The 24,803-nt window shown below is 40.6% G+C and overlaps 1 protein-coding gene across 16 annotated transcripts in view; it reads right to left on the reverse strand.

Moving 5' to 3' along the window:
• ADAM22 (ADAM metallopeptidase domain 22) overlaps positions 1-18,578 on the reverse strand; it is a 227,712-nt gene extending 209,134 nt beyond the window's left edge. For 11 of the 16 annotated variants that reach the window (XM_064575309.1, XM_064575307.1, XM_064575311.1 and 8 more), the window contains exons 1-2: positions 18,340-18,578; positions 17,718-17,878 (exon numbers count right to left, since the gene is read on the reverse strand). In XM_064575309.1, the coding sequence (XP_064431379.1) occupies positions 17,718-17,878; positions 18,340-18,424 (246 nt within the window). In that variant the 5' untranslated portion in view covers positions 18,425-18,578. The remainder of the gene's footprint in view (positions 1-17,717; positions 17,879-18,339) is intronic. The other 5 variants (XM_064575313.1, XM_064575312.1, XM_064575306.1 and 2 more) reach the window with 1 other exon arrangement.
• Between the last annotated feature and the right edge of the window lie 6,225 nt (positions 18,579-24,803).

Genomic DNA, 24,803 nt, shown 5'->3' on the forward strand with positions numbered 1-24,803 from the left:
AGATTCCAACACTCAGCCTGGTTTAGGAACCCAGAGTCTGACCTTTAATCCCACTGCCTGTTAGCCTCTGTGTCCTGCTTTCCCTTCAGGCCTCCCATCCCAAAGTAAGGAGGCTGCACTGTTACTCATTCAATTTTAAGAAAACAAATCCCACCTGATGTCTGAACTAATATTATGGAAACAAAATTACACAGCACAGAGAATACAGTCAATGATATTGTAATAGCCTTGTATGGTGACAGATGTTAGTTACCCTTGCAAGATGTTAGCTACCCTTGGGGTAAGCACAGCGTAGTGTATAGACTTGTGAAATCACTATGTTGTACACCTGAAACTAAGGTAACATTATGTCAACTTTAATTCAGTTTAAAAAAAAAAGAAACAAGATTAACTTGTTCTGTTAAATTCCATGGAAGAATTCAATGACGCCAAAGCTGGAACCCAGCATTACCACCAGGGTCCAAACTGTCCTACCCTCCTGGAACATCTGAAAGGAACCACAGCTCTCGTGAAACAATCCAAGAAACCCAGTGATTTTTGTACACAGGAAACTGGGCACTGATTTCATACCAAGAAATAATCATTATGGAAGCTAAAAAAAAAAAAAAAAAAAGGAGCTAACATTTATTGAGCTCTTACTATATGCCAAATGTTCAGCCACAAGCTTTATGTGTATTATCTCCTTTAATCCTCACAACAACATATGAGCTAGGTACTATTCTTAATTGGTGTAAAAAGTTAAATGTGTGCCAAGTTCACACAGTGAGCTGGTGGCAAAGACAGGTTTTGAAAGCATGCAGCCTAATTCCAGGCCCTCCAACTCTTAATCACTATCCTATAATACTTTTTTTAAAAACTATATAGGGAATGGGACACCTGGATGGCTCAGTTGGTTAAGCGTGTGCCTTCAGCTCAGGTCATGATCCCAGGGTCCTGGGATCAGGTCCCGCACTGGGCTCCTTGCTGAGCAGGGGGCCTGCTTCTCTTTCTGCCACTCCCCCTGCTTGTGCTCTCTATCTCTGACAAATAAATAAATAAAATTTAAAAAAAAAACTATATAGGGACTTATTTCACTAATAATTAAGACATGTTCTTAAAAAATCGTGGGTTTTACAGTAGTAAAGTAATACACAAAGAACCATAACGAACTGATATGCATAACGTAAAAAAATTGTTAATTTTGCAACAAGATACCATGAGAATGGCTAAGCCATAATAATTTTTTAAAGTATTTGCAATAACCAATGATAGAAAAGGATCCAGAATATATTTAAAATGCCATACATTAGTAAGAAAAAGACAAATACCCCAATAGAAAAATGGGGGAAGTATATAAATAGACCACTTAGAGGAAGAAATATGATCACCAAAGGCGCTCAATCTCATTAGTCATCAGGGAAATGTAAAGTAAAATAATTAGACACCATTCACATCCACGTTTATAAGTTTTTAAGCCTTAGGGTTCCAAATGATTATGAAGATGGAGAAATTCTCATGCACTGCCGGTGGAGTATAAACTGGTATATCACTATATAATCTGGCATTATGTCTCTACATAATGTTGAAGTTGAAAATGCACAAACCCTAAGAATCAACAATTTCACATCAAAATATATGACCCACAGAAACCCTATCAATGGCAAACACTGCTTTTAAGAGCGAAAACTTGAAAAAAATCTATAAATACATTAATATAAAAAGAAATAAATGATGGTAAGTTTATAACACAGAAAGCCAGACAACAATAAAAAGGAAAAAATTCAATTATTTTACCTATACCAGCACAAGAAATTGAAAATCAGTATTGAGAAGTAGCAAAAGAATATATATGATACCAAATATGTGCATGTACAAAATACACAAAATAGTAATATATATTGTTTATGGATAAATATTTATGTAGTTCAAGTATAAAAAAGCCAGGAAGGATGCACACTAATTGCAAGATAATGATTTCCCCTGAGAAGGATGAGGAAATGGAAGGCAGGGGAACATCAACTGAATCTATAATGTCTTTTTCTTTAAAAAAAAAAACAACTATTAAATTTGTGTTGATTCTGTGTAGTGAGTACAAGAGTGTCTATCACATTATTTTATCTACATTTTTTGTATGTTTGAACTATTTCAAAACAGGAACTCTTTTTTTTTAAGACTTTATTTGAGAGAGAGAGAATGAGAGAGAGAGAGAGCACATGAGAGGAGGGAGGGTCAGAGGGAGAAGCAGACTCCCCGCTGAGCAGGGAGCCCAATGCGGATTCGATCCCAGGACCCTAGGATCATGACCTGACCCGAAGGCAGTTGCTTAACTAACTGAGGCACCCAGGCACCCAACAGGAGCTTTTTTAAATTAAAAAAAATAATAACAAAAGTTGTCCTAAGGAAATTTTTTTTAAGATTTTATTTATTTATTTGACAGAAAGAGACAGTGAGAGAGGGAACACAAGCAGGAGAAGTGGGAAAGGGAGAAGCAGGCTTCCCACCGAGCAAGGAGCCCAATGTGGGACTCGATCCCAGGATTCTGGGATCATGACCTGGGCCGAAGGCAGATGCCCAACGACTGAGCCACTCAGGCACCCATGTCCTAAAGAAATTTTCACAAGCACCTTCACATGATCAATTTTGTAGATGCCACGTTAACAGCTAAGGGATGAATAACACACATGTGGAAATGTCTCTACTATTGTGGCCAGAAAAACTACAAGAAATAAAAATTAATGGCTGAAAGCTTCAGGGAGGTTAATATTGACTCAACTTTCTAAAACCTTGTAAAGGGGTGTCTGGGTGTCTCAGTGGGTTAGCGCTGGACTCTTGATTTTGGCTCAGGTCATGATCTCAGTGTTGTAAGATGGGGCTCCATGCTCAGCACAGAGTCTGCTTGAGATTCTCTCTCCCACTCCCTTTGCCCCTCTCCCCATGCTCCTCACACACTCTTTCTCTTAATCTCTCTCTCTCTAAAATAAATAATAAATCATTTAAAACCTTTTAAACCAGAGCTGTCCAAATGAAGAGAGTCCAGAGAGGAGGGGCAAAGAGAGAGGGAGAATCTTACGCAGACTCACCTGAGCACAGAACCCAAAGCAGGCTCAATCTCACAACTGTGAGATCATGACATGAGCTGAAACCAAGAGTTGGACGTTTAACCGACTACACCACTCAGGTGCCCCGAGATGATAAAAATGTTTTAACACCGGGGCGCCTGGGTGGCTCAGTTGTTAAGTGTCTGCCTTCGGCTCAGGTCATGGTCCCAGGGTCCTGGGATGGAGCCCCTCGTTGGGCTCCCTGCTCAGCGGGAAGCCTGCTTCTCCCTCTCCCGCTCCCCCTGCTTGTATTCTCTCTCTCGCTGTATTGCTCTCTGTCAAATAAATAAATAAAATAAAATAAAATAAAATAAAATGTTTTAACATTGACAGTGGGAGTGGCTGCACGACTGTGTGAATATACTATTTTGAGTTGTAAACCATTGCTAAATGGCTGAATTCTGTGGTATGCAAATTATACCCCAATAAAGCTCTTATTAAAAATATATATACACAATTAAAATATACATAATTTTGTTCCTGAGATTACAATGGGTCAGCTGAAGTCATGAGAACTGCTAGAGTTCATTTCTACGGGCCAGCTACTTGATCCTAAGATTTTGATGTGGGACCTCCTCACCATCTTATGCCTTCACTTTCCTTTCTGGTCTTAACCCTTTCAGGTCCTTCATTCACACTAACATGTATGTGCTTAAAAACAGCTCAGAGTGCCATCCCTCCCTGGGGTCTCTACTTATACTAAAGGAACTATTCTCTAGCGGTGTTTTTTCTGATTTAAATCAGATGTGCAGGTCTTTTAGCATCATGGAGATTTCATGGAGTAACTAACAGTCCTATGTCGGTAATATCTACCTCCTAAGAAATCAAGTAAATATTTTATATTAACTTGTTAGGCCATAAAACGGTGGCAAAAACTGGAGAAAAAATGAAAATAATAGACAAGAAAGTATCTGGGACTTAAAGTGAAAAAAAAAGATATTATACTTAGTTTAAAACCCCAGTTTAAAAAAAAAATCAAAATTCCAAGAATATCAAGGGAACCCCTTGGTTGAGTATGTCATCTGAGTTCAGATCCATCAAAAATACATGTCACTCTCCCAGAAGACAAGCATCATTGTCTTAAAGAAAATGTAGCTCCAGGTACCAAATGGCAAACTCTGGTGAATAAAGTCACACACAAAGGTTAAATAGCTTGGATTTATTTTTATTGCGAGAGATGAGGCTATAAACTGACATGAGTGATTTTGTCACAGTGATTAAAGTGGCAGAGGGACTGCAAGGTGGCCTTAGGTGGTGGGATGTCTGTATGCCAACCAGTGTCCAAGTTCCCACTGCTATCTCTGGTGTTCTCCCTCCTCATCATCACGGCCCTGCCTTTCCTAATAAACCCTGCCTCAAACCTGAAGCAAGAGGGACAGCTATTTTAGTTCAGATGCTCACAGTGATGGGATCCTCACAGAAGGTGGGCATACTATATACAGGGTGTCTCTGTTGGGTTAACAAGAAGAGATGGGGGAGGAAGAGGTCACAGAGAAGGCAAAGATGTGGAAGGAAGCCTATGCTGTCCCAACAAAACATTTTAATAATCTGGAAGAAAGAAATACTGTAATTGTTGGAAATACATCAAAAGTACATAAAATTAGGAGCACCTGGGTGGCTCAGTCAGTTGAGAGTCTGACTCTTGATTTTGGCTCAGGTCATGATCTTGGGCTGGTGGGACTGAGCCCCATGTTGGGCTCTGCACTCAGCACTCAGAGTTTGCTTGTCCCTCTCCCTCTGCTCCTCCCCTCCACCCTGCTCTCTTTCTCAAATAGATAAATAAATAAAATCCTTAAAAAAACAAAAAAAAAAGTACAGGGGTGCCTAGGTGGCTCAGTCGGTTAAGTGTCTGCCTTTGGCTCAGGTCATGGTCCCGGGGTCCTGGGATCGAGCCCCACATCAGGCTCCCTGCTCAACAGGGAGCCTGCTTCTCCCTCTCCCTCTGCTGCTTCCCCTGCTTGTGCTCTCTTGCTCTCTCTGTCAAATAAATAAATAAAAATGTATTTTAAAAATAATAAATCTTAAAAAAAGATAAAAATTAAAATTAAAAAAAATTTTTCAAGTACATAAAATCAGTAACATGAATGGTCACAGGACTTTTTTTCATCTTTGAGACAGAAAATTGAAACAAAGGCAGACCATAAATATTTGCTGAGCATCAAGTATGCATCAGGCACAGCACTGATGCATACTTGATCACTAAGCAGTGGCAAGATCACTAAGCAGTGAACAAACAACAATTAATTTGAATGACAAAGTCGCAGCCCAAGGTTACACAGTCTCTCTCATGGGGATACCTTCTATTAACACACCCAACTTCAGTTGCTCTAATCCCTCCTGCACCAACACACATGTACCCAGAAATAATTTTATGGCAAGCCTCTGAGGCAAGTTTTACTCTTACTATACCTGTAAAAGTGCCCCATCATTTCTTAATACTGAGTCTGAATCCTGGCAATACAGTCCTGGATCACTCAAGAAGAGTGTGAGAAGGATCATGCTCAGCAAGTGCAGAGGGTGGACTGAGCACATAACTCAAAGTTTAAATCCAGGGAATGACGAGCAATGAGAACAAAAAGAATGATTTTAGGAAGGCAATCAGTCCAGCAGTAAAGAATGGAAGGGACGCCTCACTCCACATCCAAAGAAGAAAAGGAATGAGGGACAACTAAAGGGAAACAAAAGAAACAAACAGAAAAAAGAAAAATCACAACAAAAAAACAAAACAACAACAAAAAATACAGGTTTAAAGGTAAGTAGTAAAATGGGAAAGCTTGTTGAACTCGAACACATTTTCCAAATGGCAAAATAATTAAGTCCAGCAATGTGCACAGAGGATGGTTTCCAACACTGAACGTAAATAACCTTTCAGAGACTTGTTTTTTTCTTTAGCTGCTGAGAGAAAAAAAGAAACTTGACAGAAATAGAGTGGGGGAAAAATATGACAAAATAAACCAAGGGTCATAGGGAAAGTGAACAAAGCAAGACCATGCTCATGGGAAAACAACAAATGGAAAGAGGTAACAGGAAAGGGATAGAACCTGTACTGAGAGATGAAGAGAAAAGAACTGACCAGGGAAAACCTGACCTCGCAACAGGGGTCTGGGGACATGAGAATGGAAAAGGGTTCTGTAAAAGTTATGGCATCAATGACTTCACCGAGTCAACATTTGCTTGTTGAGCACTTGCTATGTACAAAGCTCTGGGTCAATGCTGGGAAGAAATGAAAATGAGGATGAAGATGCATGCCTTCACTCCTTGTTTTTCCATACAATTAAATTAAAATAATTTTTACCTCATCACCCTAGAAAAACTGCAAACTTCATGATTTCATAGCCACAACATTCAGGAAATGTCCTAAACAACTCATTAATCAATAACCTCAAGTAGATTTCACATGAAATGGTTAAGCTATAAATTAATAGCATTCACTCTCCCTTCATTAATCATGAAACCCTTGTCTAGGCAATATCATTAAGAACTATAAGAACATCATGCTAAGTCATAAAGTGGGAGAACAGTTTTGGGGTCCTGAAAAATTCCATCACCTTCAGGGATGTTGAAGTTTCTATCAAAGTCAATAAAAATCTTCCTAAGAGGGGCCTAGAGAACCCGGTTTTGTGAAGTGCCGGCTGCATGTGCAGCATCTCGCTATCTAGCTCAAAGAGAAACCACTTAAAGAAAAGCTTAAGCTGTGACCAGGAGTACCAAACTGCATGGACCAGCCTGACTCCAGCCTCCTGACCTCACTAGTGGGAAATGAAGGCAATTTCTCCCAACCCAACCTATTTAAAAGGCAACCTGAAAAAAAATAAAAATAAGAACAGCAATTGACCAACTAGAGGTAAAGGCTACAGACGTGAGTCAGGGCCAAGTAGAATAAGTGGTCTAAGAAGATTGCCAACCAGGAGTTCTCCTGCCTCAGGTAGAAACTTTTAAAGCCACTTGCAAAATGTGAGCTCTTGAGGCCCATCTTCAGGAAAGCCTCATTGATTTCTCATCTTCAAACGGTTATCTAATGTTCTTGAGTTGGGACCAAAAAAAAAAAAAAGCAGCAAAAGGGCAACTACTGCTTAGTGCTAAAATCCCCTGGTACAAAATTGATTTTTAAAAAGGAGAAAAATGTTGATTTACCCTTGCTGATACACGCATATGATTCTGAAAAATTTCTTCAATATAAACAGACAGACTGCCGAGGGTGGGGGTCAGGGGGTGGATTAAGTTGTTTATTTCTTCCCTTCCCAGTGATAACTGCTGATATTTCTGGGTCGTGCTATGGCACTTTTTTATTTTCTAAAACAAATTACATATAATAGTCTGTTCTAGGAAAAACAAAACAGATTTTGATCTTAAAAGCAAATCAAATGATGAAATCAGAAATACAGGACCACTAGAAGTCTACAATAATTGTTTCATATATGAAGTATTTATATTTTTTAAAATACAGCACATTAAAAAATAAGTAAAAAATAAAAATACAGCACACTGAACTCTATTTTATGTGTGAAATAATTATAATTATCAAAAGGGACTATAAACTCAATATTTGAAGACTAAAATTTATGCATGTATTCATCCTTTTAACCCAGTTCCAAAGAGGACTTCGGGATGTTTATATGGACACTTACAAATTCAAATATAAATTTTAAGCAGATGAGGAAACTGGGGAGAAAGGAAAATTTATCACTTCAAGAAATATTTATTAAGTACGTACTCTGTGCCAGGGTGGAGATGTGTGGTGAACAAACAGACCAGATCACTTTTCTCATACACTAGTCTGGTAGTTTTATATTCTAGTGATGACACATTGGAAGAAAGACAGTAAGTCAAACGTTAAAGAGAATGTCAACAAGGGGGTTCAGTTAGTTAAGCGACTGTCCGACTCTTGATTTCGGCTCAGATCATGATCTCATGCTCATGAGATCAGCCAGCGTGGGGCTCCTTGCTCAGTGCTGAGTCTGCTTCAGATTCTTTCTCCCTCCCCCTCTGCCCCTTCCCGCTCGCACTCACTTGTACCCCCCACCTCTCCAAATAAATAAATAAAATCTTAAAAAAAAAAAAAAGGATGGCAAGTGCTAGGAAGACAACAGCATAACATGCTGTGATGGGGGGTGGGGGGTGGGAATACTTCAGAAAAGTAGATGGAGGAAACCTGAGATTACTTTTTCCATGCCTGAGTATTTATTTTAATCCAAGGATAGCATGCATAATGAAAATGTGTACAGGTATGACTTTTCATATTGATAAATTAACACAAATCAAGAGGTATTTCAGATGACACTTGAGCTGAAATGGGGATAATGAGGAATATGCTGATGAGCTAGGATGAAGCTGCTAGGAAAACTCATGTTGTGACTTTGGCTTTGGAGGAGGGCATAATTTGCCTCTAAACTTCTGGCATCCAACTCAAGGAAGGAAAAAATTACATGACAAATCTCTCCTCTTGGTCCTGATAAGGCACCACCCATAATGTTCTCCAAGACTTCAATTAATACTGTAACTGGTTTCTCAGGAATATTTCTTACAATGTCCTTCAAAATACCCTTTAGAAAAAGTCTGGTGAATTACTGAAGAGGTCAGGGATGCAAATGAGAAAACTGGTATCAATTCAGATATAAAATTCTCGTGACTAACTTAAATCCAGAGAAAGATGTAAGCCATTAAAAAAAAAAAAATCTCTTAAATCTTAAGGCTACACAGAGCTCCTCAACCCTACATATAAATTGGAAATCTACTGGGGAGATTTTTAAAAAATACCCCCACCCCAGAATCTCAGTAGGTAAGGCCAGTACTCTATGGAGGAACAGATGATAATTCCCCATAAATTGTTTCTCTTTTTTCCCCCACAAATAGTTTCTGGTGAGTTTCTCGCAGATAAAACTCCAACAAGCACTCAGAGTACAGATACTCTCTGCTGCCATTTAGATGTAGATTCAAATATTTCTATGTAGTTAAAAGAATAACTGAGGTAGAAATAGAAATTATAACCATTTCTAGAAATGAAAACATAAAACAAGTGCTAAACATGATATCAATTCACTCCTGAATGAAGTTATTAGCAACCTGAGCAGGACCAAGAGTTTCTCAAAGAAATGTTAGGTTGATTCCAACAGAGATGAATGGGTTAAGCGTTAAATGTTAAATGTTAAATAAGTAACATTTATTACAAAAGGATTATTTTATGTGGATCTCTAACATTCTCTTTGAGAATTATTTTCCCAACTCTACTGCTTACTGGTTGTATGACCTTGGGCAGGTTAATTAGCTTCCTTAAGCCTCAGTAGCCTCAATTATAAAATGGATACAGCAGCTACCTCAAAATGAGAGATTATGCATATAAATCACTGAGCACAGCACCAGGTACATGGTAACTATTCAACAAATACTAACTCTTATTTTTCAATTCTTTCTCTCAATATTTGCTTTCAAGGGCTTTTATTACCAAAAGTAAACACATCCAACTAGATGTTCACAGAAGCTATCATTTTGGTTATTACTGATTATGTATCTCTTTCATCCTAAGGCCTTGACATTTGGGACTCCAGAGCTACTTGCTCTAGGAAGCCACAAAAGATATTCTGTATCTTTTTCTTTTGAAGAAAGGTGTATGGATCCCCATTTAGCATTTAATGTTTCTGGTTTATGAAACTTTGAGTACACGTAATTTTGGTACTGGCTGTTGAATATTAAAATCTTCAATTTACAAAGAAAGATTATAACAATAAGTATACACATCCAATTCCAAAACAGAACCCAGGCCCTTCAATATGTGTTTTTCACATTTTAAATGTTAAATATCTTGGGGCACCTGGGTGGCTCAGTCGTTAAGCGTCTGCCTTCGGCTCAGGTCATGATCCCAGAGTCCTGGGATCGAGCCCCGCATCGGGCTCCCTGCTCAGCGGGAAGCCTGCTTCTCCCTTTCCCGCTGCCCCCGCTTTGTTCCCTCTCTCGCTGTGTCTCTCTCTGTCAAATAAATAAATAAAATCTTTAAAAAATAAATAAATAAATGTTAAATATCTTTATGTAGTCCATTCTCATTCTCAAGTTAGTAGATATGATTAATTCCTCCTGAGTTCTGCAAGCTGCAAGAAATATGTAGTTCCAGTGGGACAAATGGAAGAAATCTTTGACCTCACTGCCATTGAATGACACCTAGAGAAATGTTCCTGGCCTGCTACCATAAGGCCAGTTAAGCATAGAGTTTAAGCCCAGGCGGTGCCGTGGAGTTAAAGTGCCAGGGTTCCAATCCTTTCTCAACTACCTACCAGCTTTGTGGTTTTACAGCTGGTATTTCCTGTCATATGATTCTTGTGGGACTGCAGGGAGTTAATGTGTACCAAGTACCAAGAAAACTGTTGGGCACATACAAAGTAACCACAGAAGTTACTGTACATTAAGTATTTTAGTGTATACTATTACATACATGCTAACACTACTATAAGCACTTCTCTCTTTCCTGTTTTGTTTCCTTCCTCCTTCTCACCACACTCCTTATGTCCCTTCCTCTTCTGCTCTTCCCCTTCCTTTAATTAGCATTCTTTTTCCCTTTGAAGCTTATTCATGAAACTTAATGATAAATGTGGCCTGATCTGAGCCCCACTGGAGCGACTGAGTACCAGTGACCTTACAGATTCCTGCTCTCACTGAGCCATGACAAGAAAGCAGGCTTCCCTCCATGTACTTTTAGGAAGGGTCCTGTCATTAAAAATGATAGAACACTTGGCATTTGAAATTTGAGAAAGCAAATAAAAGTAAGAACGATTTTTATCAACCCATAAGCTCATAGAGTCATTCATAGTTTTCCAGGTATAGCTGTGAAGAAGTGACGAAAGATGGGTTCTTTTCATACACAGTGAGATCATTAAGCAGAACTCCAAAGATGCCCAAAAATATATATATACAAATTGGGATCTCACAGAGTAAAACCAAGACCTAAAGAAAATTTCCACAATCCTGAATATAATTTTCTTTTAACTATTTAATTGTAAGAGAAGCATGTTGATAGGAGAATAAAAATATGCTGGAAAATGTCCCCTTCCTATTTATAGCAGAAGAACAAAGTTTTAATGGGTGGCAAAACTTTATCAATATTGAGTTACTTAGGTTTAACAAATGCACATTAAGAAAAAAAAAATTGTTTGTGCTATCCTTGCAAAATACTTCTAAAGCTATTAATTCCTAGGAGCCCTTTTCCACCAGAGAAGCAAAGCAGTACTGCAGACAATTTACCGTGAAGCTGACTCAGTGCTCCCAAGTGAAACAGCACAATTTTAAGTACAGCTCATCCAGGCTTAGGCATATGTATAAATATAGTCACAAAAATGGAGCACATTACTGCTTGCCATCTTGCTACCAGCTTGTATTACTGATTATCAAAACTATGATAAATTACAGATCTATGTTTTTGGTACCTGACCACTTGAGAAGCTACAACACGATCCAGGGAAAGAGACAGAGAAATAAGTAGCCCATCTATTCACTGACAGCAAAGACTTCTGACAAAAAGAGATTCTGCTATTTGCAGAGAAATATAATCAATGGGTGAAAAACAAGTAATCGAAAATCTATGAGGTGAACACACAACAAAATAAACCACCAAATAACCTATCTGATGCTACAGTAAATCTGTCATGCTTGGCTAGCAAAAAAAAGAAAAAAGAAAGAAAGAAAAAAAAGTAGCCATTAAGGTGCTTTTTCTTAAAAATAGCAATTAAGTGATTATCAGTATCAAACTATCAATAAGGCTCAGTAGGTACTATCTTGCTCATATGGATGCCCAGTTAAAAATGTTTTATCCATTGATCTGCAAACACACAATTCCTTCAGCACAAATAACTTCAAGTCAGAAGAAAGAAAGACTCTGGATAATTTACTCTAGTTTTGAGTGCTATTTTACAAGACTGAAATTACTTCAGAATAGGTAGACAACCTTGAGGATAGCAAGGTTACCCACAATCAAATATGATTTCTTTGACTATCATTTCTAGAACTTTATGGCAAAATAACTTTTCATTAGGGGCTGATCATCCCACTTAGGATAAAAATAAAGTATGCATTCAAGTAACTGGCCATGTAGTAAAGAAATCTTTTATAATATGGATTATTATCAACAGAATTATTATTTCACCCCAAATTGTCAGTATTTCCCCAAAATCATAAGAAAAATTTCTTCCAAAAGTATGAGCATTCTTTTCCATTTAGTGATTGAAAACTGAAACAAGGACACATTAAGAGTAAAATTAAGGTGTTTTATACTGTCACAGTTCTTGTGAGCTTTCTGAAACATTAAGTAATACATTGCTGGTTTCCTTACTCTGGGGCAATGGCTTTATCTTACCAGGTGAGAAGTAATTCCTGAATTAGTTTAGATGACCTACAAGGTCTCTTCCATCTCTAGGACTGTTAGATTCCACTTAGTTGTGTAAATTTTAGCAATTTGTAACTTACTTTTGGGAATGTGTTAAATTCAGGTAATTAGGGCAACATATTGCATTAAAGTGATGTCATAAAATTTCTAAAGAGTACTCAGTCTGAGGGAGTAGATGTTATTTAACAAAAACTCATATAGTGCTTACAATATCCCCAGCATTGTTCTAAGTGCTTTATAAACTCATTTATACAGTATTTTCAGTATACTTAGTAACTAAATTCTTATGAAGGTTAATGAGTATGTGAATTAGCATTCACCAATAAATTAAAGTGAACAACCACTTTCACTTACCCTTTGAAATTAAAATAAATTCATTTCTAACAATTAGGATGATCCTGCAATATTATGAATCTGGTCAGTTAACTCTCCTTACTTAAGTCCTTCAACTGCCTTCAGGACAAAGTCCAAATTCCTCCACCAGTCATGAAGGTACTGAGGCATCTACACTACTTTCCTGTTTTGGCTCAAATGTACCTTAAATCCTAACTATCTGCACTGAACAAAAATATGTCCTGATTCCCACCTGCCCACGTAATTGCTGCCCCTTTGGTTTGATATGCCCATCACCTTCCTTTAATCTGGCCAATTCCCACTCACCCTCAAAACACAGCTAAGACAGCACCTCCCCATGAGAGGCCCCCTGACTGCTCACCTGGCTTAAATACTGTTTTCTCTGCTTCAACAGCTTTCTGTGATCACCTCCAGAAAACCACACAGAAGGGCAGAGTATAACTGCTTATCCATTCATACATCTTCCCACTTGTCTGTAAATTCCTTAAAGGCTTGAACTGTGTCTTTTATCTCTAAATCCCCAGAGCCCTGTACAAAAATTGGTACACAGTATGAGCCCAAGTAAATAAATGCCTTTTAAATACACAAATGAACAAATGAATATAGAAAGGCATCCCAATTTTATTTCTGAAGAAGAAAGGAAATTGCTAAAAGTATCTATGAGTAGCTAAGATGCCATAATTTTATCTATTTAATTACCAAACAAATGATAAGGGCCATATATAATCAACTTGAGTTTTTAGGTCCAATGACAACTCTCAATGAAACCAAAAATGCAAAAATGCAGGAACACTCCTTAGTTTCCTAATTGCAGGAAAATTTGGCATATGGCAACTAAGTCTTTACAACTGTAATTGGCAGATTCAAGGCCTAGTAGTCAGCAATTTCTAGTTTAAAGAGCATGTAGTTTAAAGAGCATGGTAGGGCGCCTGGGTGGCTCAGTTGGTTAAGCGACTGCCTTCGGCTAAGGTCATGATCCTGGAGTCCCGGGATCAAGTCCCGCATCGGGGCTCCCTGCTCAGCGGGGAGTCTGCTTCTCCCTCTGACCCTCCCCCCTCTCATGTGCTCTCTCTCTCTCTCAAATAAATAAATTCTTTAAAAAAAAAAAAAGAGCATGGTAAACTGCAACAGCCTCCCAGGTGATCCAGACATCCAACCAGATGTACCGTGGTTACCTTACTACGTGCCAGGCACTGAGATAACTGCTCACAACAATTATTTTGATGAGGAGCGCCTGAGTGGCTCAGTGGGTTAAGCATCCGTCTATTTTTTTTTATGTTTTGTTAGTCTTTTATTAAATGTATTTCCATATTTTCATATACATATATATTTTTTTACTAAAACAAGATCATAATGTTGTAAATAGTTTGTTTTCTTTTCATATCTTTCTCTTTCCCTGTCAATAAGTTTCCACAGCCTCTAATACCTCAATCATGCTGAAATTACCCTAATTGTCCCACAACTATTTTCCCAAAGCTAGTTTATCCAAATCACGTTTTAGGTCTGGAGGCTGCATTTTATCCAGCTTGTATATCCCTTAGGTGTTTTCAATCTAAAACAGTCCTTTTCTTCACCTGTTAATTTTCCTGCTCGATGTTTGTCTGATCACTTCCTCATGCTGTCACTTAGCCTGCTCCTCTGTCCCCTGTATTTCCTAGAAATCAGAAGGTACATCTAAGAGCTTGATCGATTTATGTTGATAAACTTCGTCTAGAATACATTTTGGGTACCACTGTATGTTTCATATGGCTTTTCTTCAGCAGGCACATGCCATATGGTTTTACCATCACTGAAACTCAGACTGTCCTCTGGGTCTCATAATGGCTGCCCGAACTGGCTGCTAGACAGTGATGTGATGCCCCTGTGACCAAAAAGTATTCGGTGTGGAGTTCCTTTAATACCACACAGATGTGCGGTTTCCCCTCAGCCATTCACTGCATGGCCAGTTCCATTTGACAGCCTTTGCCTGAATTAACATTTGTTAGAAATCACAAAATGATGATTTTTCTAATGTTATCATTTCTCCTACGTTTATCAGCTACCACTCCTTAGTGAAGAAGAGCTTTCCCTAATCAATTAGATCCATTTGGTTACTCTGAAAACCACTGAGACAAGCATCCAAGTCCTAATTTCAGTTCAGGTCATGATCTCAGAGTTGTGAGATCGAGCCTGCATAGGGCTCTGCCCTGGGGCATGGAGCCTGCTTAAGAGTCTGTCTCCTTCTCCCTGTGCACCTCCCCACCACTTGCAGCATGCAAGCGCACTCTCTCTCTAAAAAAAAAAAAAAGATATTTAAAAATAATTACTTTAATGGTAAGACAGCATTTCACTTTCAATCCTGATGTGAATAATCTATTCATGCTGTTCAACCTAAATCCTACCAGTTCATCCATACCCCACCAAAAGCCAGTCATTCTTCTCAACTGTGAGGTTTATTATTGTAAGAAGTAGAAACTGCATAGGTCCAAGGTATCTTCTGCCCCAAGTGGAAAGGCCTATGATCCAAAAACTGCCGAAGTCCTGCTCCATAAATGGAGAGAAAAGAAGGAAGACTGGCCTGTTTTCCAAAGGTGGTGGTCTTACACCAACACAGTGAAAGGCAGGGGGTACCTGAAGACACGACCAGCACGAGGCAGAGACTTGGAGCTTCCAGGTTCAATTCTGCAGTTTTCTTTTTCCGCATTTCTATTTCCTTCTGTTGCCCTTCCCCTCTGAGAAAGTCTTCGTGATTTGTTTTAAAGCACCGGCTCTATCAGCAAAAATTCAGACTGTAAACTACGGATGAAAGACCCCCTGTCTTTGATGAATAAATTGCAAAGAAAAAATCAAGGAAATGGAGAGGAGGAAACTATGCATTAGAGACTCAAAAAAATAAAATAATTGCAGTCTATAGACACTATTTGGATCCTGAATCAAACAAACAAATTTAAATATATAGGTATTACATTTATATATATATTTATCAAATATACTTACATATATTTAACATATTTATATACTTAATTTATATTTATATGTTAGGTATAATATCATGGTTACATTTTTAAAAGACGCCTTTTAGAAGTGCAGAGTGAATTTTTTATGAATGAAATTATATACTTGCTTCAAAATAATAGGAGGGAAGAAAATAGGTAGGAGATAGATGAAACAAAATTGGCTATGAGTTGCTAATTGTTGAAGCTGGAGGTTCATTATAATATTCTATTTTGTGTGTATTTGAAATTTTTCATAATCAAAAGTTGTAAAAGTGTGTGAGAATATTCCTCCACAGAAATAACTTTCATTTACTAAAAGAGTGTCCCCTACTTCTAATTCTTCAGTTTTATTATGAAAACAAGTCAGAATGAAAGAGGAAAACAGGTATTTATCAAAAGTTAATTCAAATAATGGGATCCTTCGTTAAAGCTTGGCACATCAGATTTTCTACTACAATAATCAAACTTTGATGGATATTACTGTAGCCCTTTAAATTAATTTCTTACACAAAAATTTCAACAGAGCTAAACCTTTGGCTACAAATACAGATTTAAATGGCATTTTTCTATTTTTACATATTTTACACATATAGATCAAATACTATGACTTTCACAGCATCAACGTACATCTTAAAGTTTTTTTTTTTTTTTTTTTTTTTTTTGCGAGAGAGAGAATGAGAGAGAGCACGAGAGGGAGGAGGGTCAGAGGGAGAAGCAGACTCCCTGCTGAGCAGGGAGCTCGATGTGGGACTCGATCCCGGGACTCCAGGATCATGACCTGAGCCGAAGGCAGTCGCTTAACCAACTGAGCCACCCAGGCGCCCAGTATTTTTTTTTTTTTTAAGATTTTATTTATTTATTTGACAGAGAGAGAGATAGCGAGAGCAGGAACACAAGCAGGGGGAGTAGGAGAAGGAGAAGCAGGCTTCCCGCGGAGCAGGGAGCCCGATGCGGGGCTCGATCCCAGGACCCTGGGATCATGACCTGAGCCAAAGGCAGACGCTTAACGACTGAGCCACCCAGGCGCCCCCATCTTAAAGTATTAATAAATATATCTGCACATGTGAAAATGTTCAGCCTGCCTTTAGGTCAGTGAAGTTTACAACATTTTCAACCACATGAACAAGTTCTACCTTAATACAGATGAATAAACTGTTTGCCAGTCTGATGTACATAAACACAAAAACTGTTTACAGAGCCCCAAAATAATTATAAGTTCAAAATACTTTTCAGTCATTAGCTGTGGATGTGTGTTATTGATCTAAATATGGGTAAAAGGCAAACTTAGGTGTTTTTAAACATAGTTTATAAATGCCCAATAAACAACACGGCTCAAATTACACTAAAGGACTGCTACCAACGAAGAAATGGGGGAGGAGACGCCTTATCTGAAAGGTAGAGGTGAATGGGTACATCTCTGGTGTCCACAAATTGAGTGAGCTGAGAACACTGCAGTTGAGCTTATTTTTACAGTTTGAGTTTAGTTAGGGATGTCTAGGCTTGTCTTTTCATCTTTTCTACAGTACCAACCTTGGTTTAAATCACGTATAAAGTCTTTTTGAGGATTAAAACAAGCACCACAATGATGATGATGCAAATCCTGCCAATATTAAATCCCTGCTTGCTATGCATGGCACCTGACAGAGGTGAGAGGGGCTCCGGCCCTTCGCTCAGGCTGCCGCACTGCCGAAGACATCCCGCACAAACTCCTCTCTAGCAAAGCTCCGGCCTGTGCTTCTTTGGGGGGGGCGGGGGGGGTTCTGTCCCTACCCCCAACCCCCGCCCCGCTCCCTTCTTTTTTGCACAGAGAGCGCCATGCATGACTCGCATTAGGACTGCGCTCATTTCACCAAAGACACTGCATCTCCTGGGCGACGGAGAGCAAACGCGGGGTAGGGTGCGCCAGGCCGCGCCCAGGCCCAGCCCCCGGACCCCGCCTCTCACCTGCCCGCCGCCGGGGAGGCCCCGCACCCGCGTGTCGAGCGCGTCGTGTCCAGTTTCGTCTTCGCCGCCGGAGCTGTAGAGAAGCCGGAGTGGCACGATGCTCTGGCGCTCCAGGAAGCGGTTTTCGTTCCTCCTCTCCAGCTCCGTCAACGAGGCGTCTCCTCCAGGCAGGAAAAGGGTAAGGAGGGAGTGGGGAGAAAAGGAGAAAATAAGGACCCTGACCCATACTCGTGCCTTCTGCGGTCCGACGTCTCCTCTATGGAAATCCCGCCGCCCCCTCCCTCCCGGTCCCTATCTGAGAAGGACGCAGAGACACCAGCCGGAGAGCCCTGGACCAGCTCCTCTGAGATCATCCAGGATCGGGGCCCAGAAGCACAGCACCCCTTTCCGATCCTCCGCATTCCTCCTCTTCAGAAGAGGAAAAACAGGCATTTGACCGAAGGCTTCTAATGCATCCGCGCGCCCCCACACATGTATTTTTGCTTCACTTCTCACCACCCTTCTAAATAAAAAATCTCCCCGCGCACTCGGGAAAGGGGGATGCCCGTTTCAGTGCGCTTGAGGGCTGCAAAGACTCCCGGAAAATGGTACGTCCCGAAGCCACAGAGGGTGGCGAACTTACCTGCCCGGCCGCAGCGTGCCGGGGGGCAGGTCCCCAGGGCGCAGAGCAGCAAGAAGGGCACCGACGCAGCCGCCGCCGCCTGCATGGTGCTGCCGTCAGCCCGCCTCGTTCGAGACGCTCAGCTCCTCATGCCCGGGCCTCCGGGTCCGCTTCCCTCGGCCCGCACCCCCGGGCTCGCCTCGGCCGCCCCCTCCCAGCCCCGACCGGTGCTGCGGCGGCCGTGGCGCTGCAGCCTCCGCCGCGGCGCGGCCTCAGTGCTGCATTGTGCTCCGCGGGCGCTTCCGCTGGCGGGGGGAGCGAGCGAGTGCTGCATTGGGCGGTTGGCTGTAGCTAAGTGGTTTCTAGCGCCTCCCACCTCATCCCATGGCAAAGGCTCCGGCGGGCGACGAGCGCTCGGCAGGGAGCGAGCGCCTGGTGCACTCGCCCCCCGCGCGCGGACAGGGGCGCGCGCCGGAGAGTCAGCTGGGAAATGTAGTTCTCGCTCCGCATCCCGCTCGTCTCCACGAAGGTGCGGACTGTCGCGACCTCGTGACCACGGAAGCCAGGAAGGGGGAAAAGGGCAGAAGAGAGGTCATCGCTGGTAGGCCTCCTGGGCACCGAAATAGCCCACCTGTGCCGCTGCGAGAGCCAGTATTCCTTCACTCTGTGCGTCCGCAAAGAACCGTAATAATGTTTTCCACAGATTCAGTAGTTACTTAAATTATTGTCAAGGAGTTACACCCTCAAGAGTACGTGGTAAGTTAATCATGCATCAAATACTGATTGAGGACCTGCTGTGTGCCCGGTGGCTGACTAAGCAGGGGGACACAACCATGAACGGCACGAGTGTAAGAGGCACGTGCTCTCAGATAGAGTAAAAACACCGTTTTTTACATTACAGTGTGAAAGTGCCCTGGTAATGCTTAGAGGAGGATCATTAACTCAGCCAGGCGGTCAACGCAGACACTGGAAGGATGTCTTGGATTTAGCCCAAGTGTCCAGGATGTTTTGTCCTTTCTCTGATCTCTGCCTGTCTCAAACCTGTTTGTGAAAACCAGGCTTGAGGAACTCGACCTTCTCAGGCTGCTAATTCCATTTTTCTCTAATTCCAAATGTTAGAAACTCTTGAGGATAAGACAGTAATACAATTATTAATTATCACCATAATTAACACTTATGTAGCATGATACAGTTTTTTCTGAGGTCACATAATGCCGTTTGAACTTTGGATCAGCAATTTGGTAAGTATTATTATTCCCATTTCAGAGAGGAGAAAATTCAGGCTTAGAGCTGCACCTTCCAAGTACTGTAACCACTAGCTACATGTAGCTATTTAAATTTAAATTAATTAAAAGTAACTAAAATTAGGGCGCCTGGGTGGCTCAGTCGGTTAAGCGACTGCCTTCGGCTTAGGTCATGATCCCAGGGTCCTGGGGTCGAGTCCCACATCGGGTTCCCTGCTCCGCAGGAAGCCTGCTTCTCCCTCTCCCACTCCCCCTGCTTGTGTTCCCTCTCTCGCTATGTCTCTCTCTGTCAAATAAATAAATAAAATCTTTTAAAGATAAGTAACTAAAATGTAACATTCAGTTCCTCAGTCACACTAAACACATTTCTGTACTGCCTATGACTAGCAGCTACTGTATTGTAGAGCAAAAATATAGAACATTTCCATCATTGCAGACAGTTCTATTGGACACAAGTGGCTTAGAGAATTTAAAGGACTTTTCTTAAGGTTCCATGGCTAGTTATAGAGTAGACTGGATATCCTGCTTTCAGATCTGAGTCTTTTTCCACAGTTCCCTGGTGGAACCTGTGTCTTTATAACCTCCATCCTGATTCTGGTCCTGTAAAGCATGCAGAAGAATCTTACACATGATGCTCTGTGGAGATGTTTTTTCCCTTCCCCACTGGAAAAAAAATTTTTTTTTACTCCTGCCTCTTGTGACATGGTTTCAGGTTTCCATCATGATGATTTGAAAACACACTCCAGTATGTCAGTGTCCCAGCTAGAGTGTGGTATTCAGTATTAAATACTACTTAGACATGGTTTTACAAGCAAACAGTAGAGAGGGACTCTTCTCCCTTGAAAGAACATTCTATCATATTTAAGTAACCACATCTCATTGATCTTACTGTCATTTCAAAAAAAATTTCCCCAGATTTTCAAATAAATAAGGACACTTAAGAATTTTATATATGACATGCGATTATAGCCTGAATAGGGGCTAAAAGATTTCAGTGGTACACTTTACACCTTGATGCAAGAGATTTCATAGTAAGCTACAGTAAAAGAGAATTAAAACCCAAGGGCCTGGAGGCACCCGGGTGGCCCAGTCGGTTAAGTGGTGGACTCTTGGTTTCGGCTCCACTCATGATCTCAGGGTTGTGAGGTCCTTGAATGGTATTCGTGGTATTTCTGTTGGTTTTGTACATTTTATTAGAAAGCACTATAAAATAGCCACACTGACACTTTAGTTCTACAGTATGCAAGTACAAATAAGTTGTAATATTAGGAAAACGTTTGTTTTAATGTGAGAATGAGCATATCCAGTTTCTGCTGTACAGTATTGAAATTTTATTTACAGAGCTAAAAAAATTGCATGTGTTCTTTGGAAAAGTTTTTATTCAGTTCCTCTGCCTATTTTCTAATCAGATTGCTAGTTTTGCTATTGATTTGTGTGAGTTAGTTATATATTTTGGATATTAACCCCTTACCAGAAATATGATTTGCAAATATTTCCTCCCATTCAGTAGGTTGTCTTTTCATTTTGTTGATGGTTTCCTTTGCTGTGCAGAAGCTTTTTAGTTTGATATAGCACCACTAGTTTATTTTTATTTTTGTTGCCTTTGTTTTTAGCGTCAAATCAAAAAAGTGATTGCCAAGACTAATGTCAAGGAGTTGATGTCAAGAGTTGTGGAGTTGGTTAATAGAACATGGTTCCTTTAGAAGCAAAATGGATAGAAAATAACAAGGTAATTTCTCAACATGTACCATTAAAATAAATCAGCCTCAGGAGGCTGTGGGAAGTTGCTCCAATCAAGAATCATGACTTCTATTTCCAGATTTGAGTCAGTTTTTCAACCCAGAAACCACCAACTGAAGAAAAGGTCATGTCCCCAGGAGAAGGACCCTGCATCACATGTCACGTACACATGGTAACTATTCCCTTAGCTCTTCCCCAAAGGGAATTATCTCCACTTACCTGGGTAACTGCACTGGAGAAAGGGGTAAGAATACCCAAATAACTGTTGGATGCAGGGTCTGGACTGACAGTGATACCTGGGACCCAAAGCACCTATTATAGTGGGGACATGTGGGAGCCAGGTAATAAATGGAGTCCTGGCCAAGCTTTGGCTCATAGTGGGTCAATAATGTCATTTGCTTAGCCTCTGAATGTTTTATTAGAAAATACTTAGTACTTCAGTAAATCACCCACATTGTATTTCAGACCTATGGGGTAAGAATTATAGTGGACAAGACCAAAAAAAAAAAAAAAAAAAAAATTGAAAAGAAGAAAAGACCAAGTGAAAAACTGAAACTGCCTCTATCTCTCAGCCAAAGAATAAATCAAAAACAGTGTCTTAATCTAGGGCGATGCTGGTGGTAGTGGTGATGGAGGAAATTGATGCCTCTGTTAAATATCTAAAGATAGTTGATTCCCATCCTATTCACCTGGGTTATAAAGAGTAACAGTAGATGGGGGGGATGGGTTAGCCCGGTGATGGGTATTAAGGAGGGCACGTACTGCATGGAGCACTGGGTGTTATACAAAAACAATGAATCGTGCGGGGCGCCTGGGTGGCTCAGTCATTAAGCGTCTGCCTTCGGCTGGGGTCATGGTCCCAGGGTCCTGGGATCAAGCCCCGCAGCGGGCTCCCTGCTCTGCGGGAAGCCTGCTTCTCCCTCTCCCGCTCCCCCTGCTTGTGTTCCCTCTCTCGCTGTGTCTCTCTCTGTCAAATAAATGAAATATTTAAAACAAAACAAAACAAAACAATGAATTGTGGATCACTACATCAAAAACTAATGATGTATTGTGTGGTGACTAACATAATAAAATAAAATTTAAAAAAAAAGAAAAAAAAAGTAACAGTAGATAGCCACAAACTGCACCAAGTAGTAGCCTCAACTGCAGATGCAGTGCCAGATGTGATATCCTTTTCATTGCGAATGAACATAGCCTCAGGTACATGATATGCAGCCACTGTTTGGGCAGATGGATAATTTTCCATCCCGGTCAGAAAAAAATCAGGGACAGACTGCATTCACAGGGAAAAGATTACAGTATACATTTTACTTCTCCTCCATTAAAATTTGAAGAGGATGCCATTGAGAACATCACATTAATCCATTATATTGATGATACCATATTTATCAGACCGTATGATTAAGAAGTTGCTAACAGACTGGAACTTTGGTAAGGCACATGTCCTCCAGGGCGTGAGACATGTACCCTAATAAGATTCAGGGACCTGTCACATCAGTAACATTTTTAGAGTTCCAGTGGTCAGGGGCATGCCAGAGGATCCCATCCAAAGTAAAAGACAAATTATTGCATCCTGAACTTCCCAAACACGAAGGAAACATAATGCTTGGAAAGCCTCTTCAGATTCTGGAGGGAGTCTATTCCAAATGGGAGTACTACTTCCACCCAAGGGCATGAAAGGCTGCCGGCTGTAAGCAAAAAATAGCTCTGCAGTCATATAACCAGGCAGGTTCAAAGGTTTGAGAGGCCTCAGTGGTAGGAAAACTGGAGTTTATGGAAAGCCCCAATAGGGAAATGACAACTTTCCCTGGGGGCTTAAAGCTGTGCCATCTTCAGTGGAGAATGATGTACTTTGGAAAAATGAAAATAGTTTGTTGTAGATGATGACATAGGAGAGACGAAGTGCCTGTCTGTGGGGCAAAAATCATCATGTGGTCACAACTGCCAGTCATGAGCTGAGGTTGTCATTAGATCTATCAAGTCATCAAATTGGGCAGGTGCACCAATAATCCATTGTAAAATGGAAGTGGTACATCCAGGATTGAGCTAGAACAAGACCAGAGAGCTAAGGAATGAGCAGGCAGCCCAGCTGCCCATGTCATCCACTGCTATCGCATCAGTTCCTTTCCCTCAGGTCACATCTACAGGTGTGAGCCATCCTTTGGACCAGATGGAGAAACCCTAATTTAATCAGGGGATTAGTTGCTTCTGTGGGTGCAAGCTGAAAATACATGGTAGCTGCCCATACAGCTCCACTCAGTGGTGGCACTGAAAGCCAGTTACAAGAGAATCTTCCTGATGGGCAGAGATTCAAGTGGTATACCTCTTGTCATCACCTTTGTATGGAAAGAAACCTGGCCCAAGTTTAGAATATATATGGACTGCTGAGAAGTGAGAAATGACATGACTGTCTGTTAAGGGACTTAGGAAAAAAAGGTCTAAAGATTGAGAACAAGGGGTAGAGGCAGATGGCATATGGGGGTGGGCATGAAGTGCAAGAATCTTCACATCACACGTTAATGCTACCCCAACGCTGGCACAATGGGTACATGAGGCAAAAGGATTATGGTGGCAGGAAAAAAGTCATGTATAGGCTTGACAGCATGAGCTCCTATTCACTGAAGCTGAAGTTTCTGCTGTTGTCAGACATGTTCAACCTGCCAGAAACAAGAGATCAACGCTGACATGGCACAATCCAAGACCAGCCAGGCACCAGATGGCAAGCTGATCACACTGGGCACAGTAACAAACTAAATTGCCATTTGCTATACATTTAAAGCACAACCAAGTGAAATGAACTTACATGGACTTTGATAATTTCCACTACTTTCTTCACAAAGGAATTGTGACATCCTTTAATAGATATGGCTGTCTTAACCTGGTTCTTATTATTCAAATCTTTATTGTTTTGGTCACACACTAGTCTCCGTGTTCAAAACTAGAGTATGTTTTTCTTGCTTGAGTAACACATTTTGTGTCAGATTCTTTTTGCATTTTTAATTGCCCAGGGCTCCTCCTAGACTTTTCCTGTTTTTTTGTTTTTTGCATAGTATTTTAAGGCTACTTCTAATATTGCTTACAAAATTAATGTTAATGGCTCTTGTTTGCAAGGGTCTAAGTTCTGCTTTTTTAACCTGACTTGGGCAAAATCACAATTTTGTATAGTCATGTAGGTGGGCATAATACTGCCTTTTTATGCAGAAGCCTTTTTGTTTGGAATTCATGGAAACATGGATGCTGTATTACTTTTTGTGTAACAGCATTAAACATTCCCAGTAACTAATGCAGCTAAAAGGCTAGAGTGCGCTTTCATTTGATCTAGTTGTCTTTATACTACGCCATTCCTTCTCCCCAGTTCCTGCCCCACTCTTCATGACAAATAATGTAATCACAGCATATGGCTAATGCATTACATTATTGGTCATAACAAAGACGTCAACATCAGCAAGTCTATAGCGGCTGATATCTAACTTAATTTGGCCTCAATATCTCTTAAGTAAC

The sequence above is a fragment of the Mirounga angustirostris genome, unplaced genomic scaffold (genome assembly GCF_029215605.1).
Source record: "Mirounga angustirostris isolate CCGP_5_RB_7025 unplaced genomic scaffold, mMirAng1.0.hap1 SCAF_12, whole genome shotgun sequence".
Taxonomy (NCBI): domain Eukaryota; kingdom Metazoa; phylum Chordata; class Mammalia; order Carnivora; family Phocidae; genus Mirounga; species Mirounga angustirostris.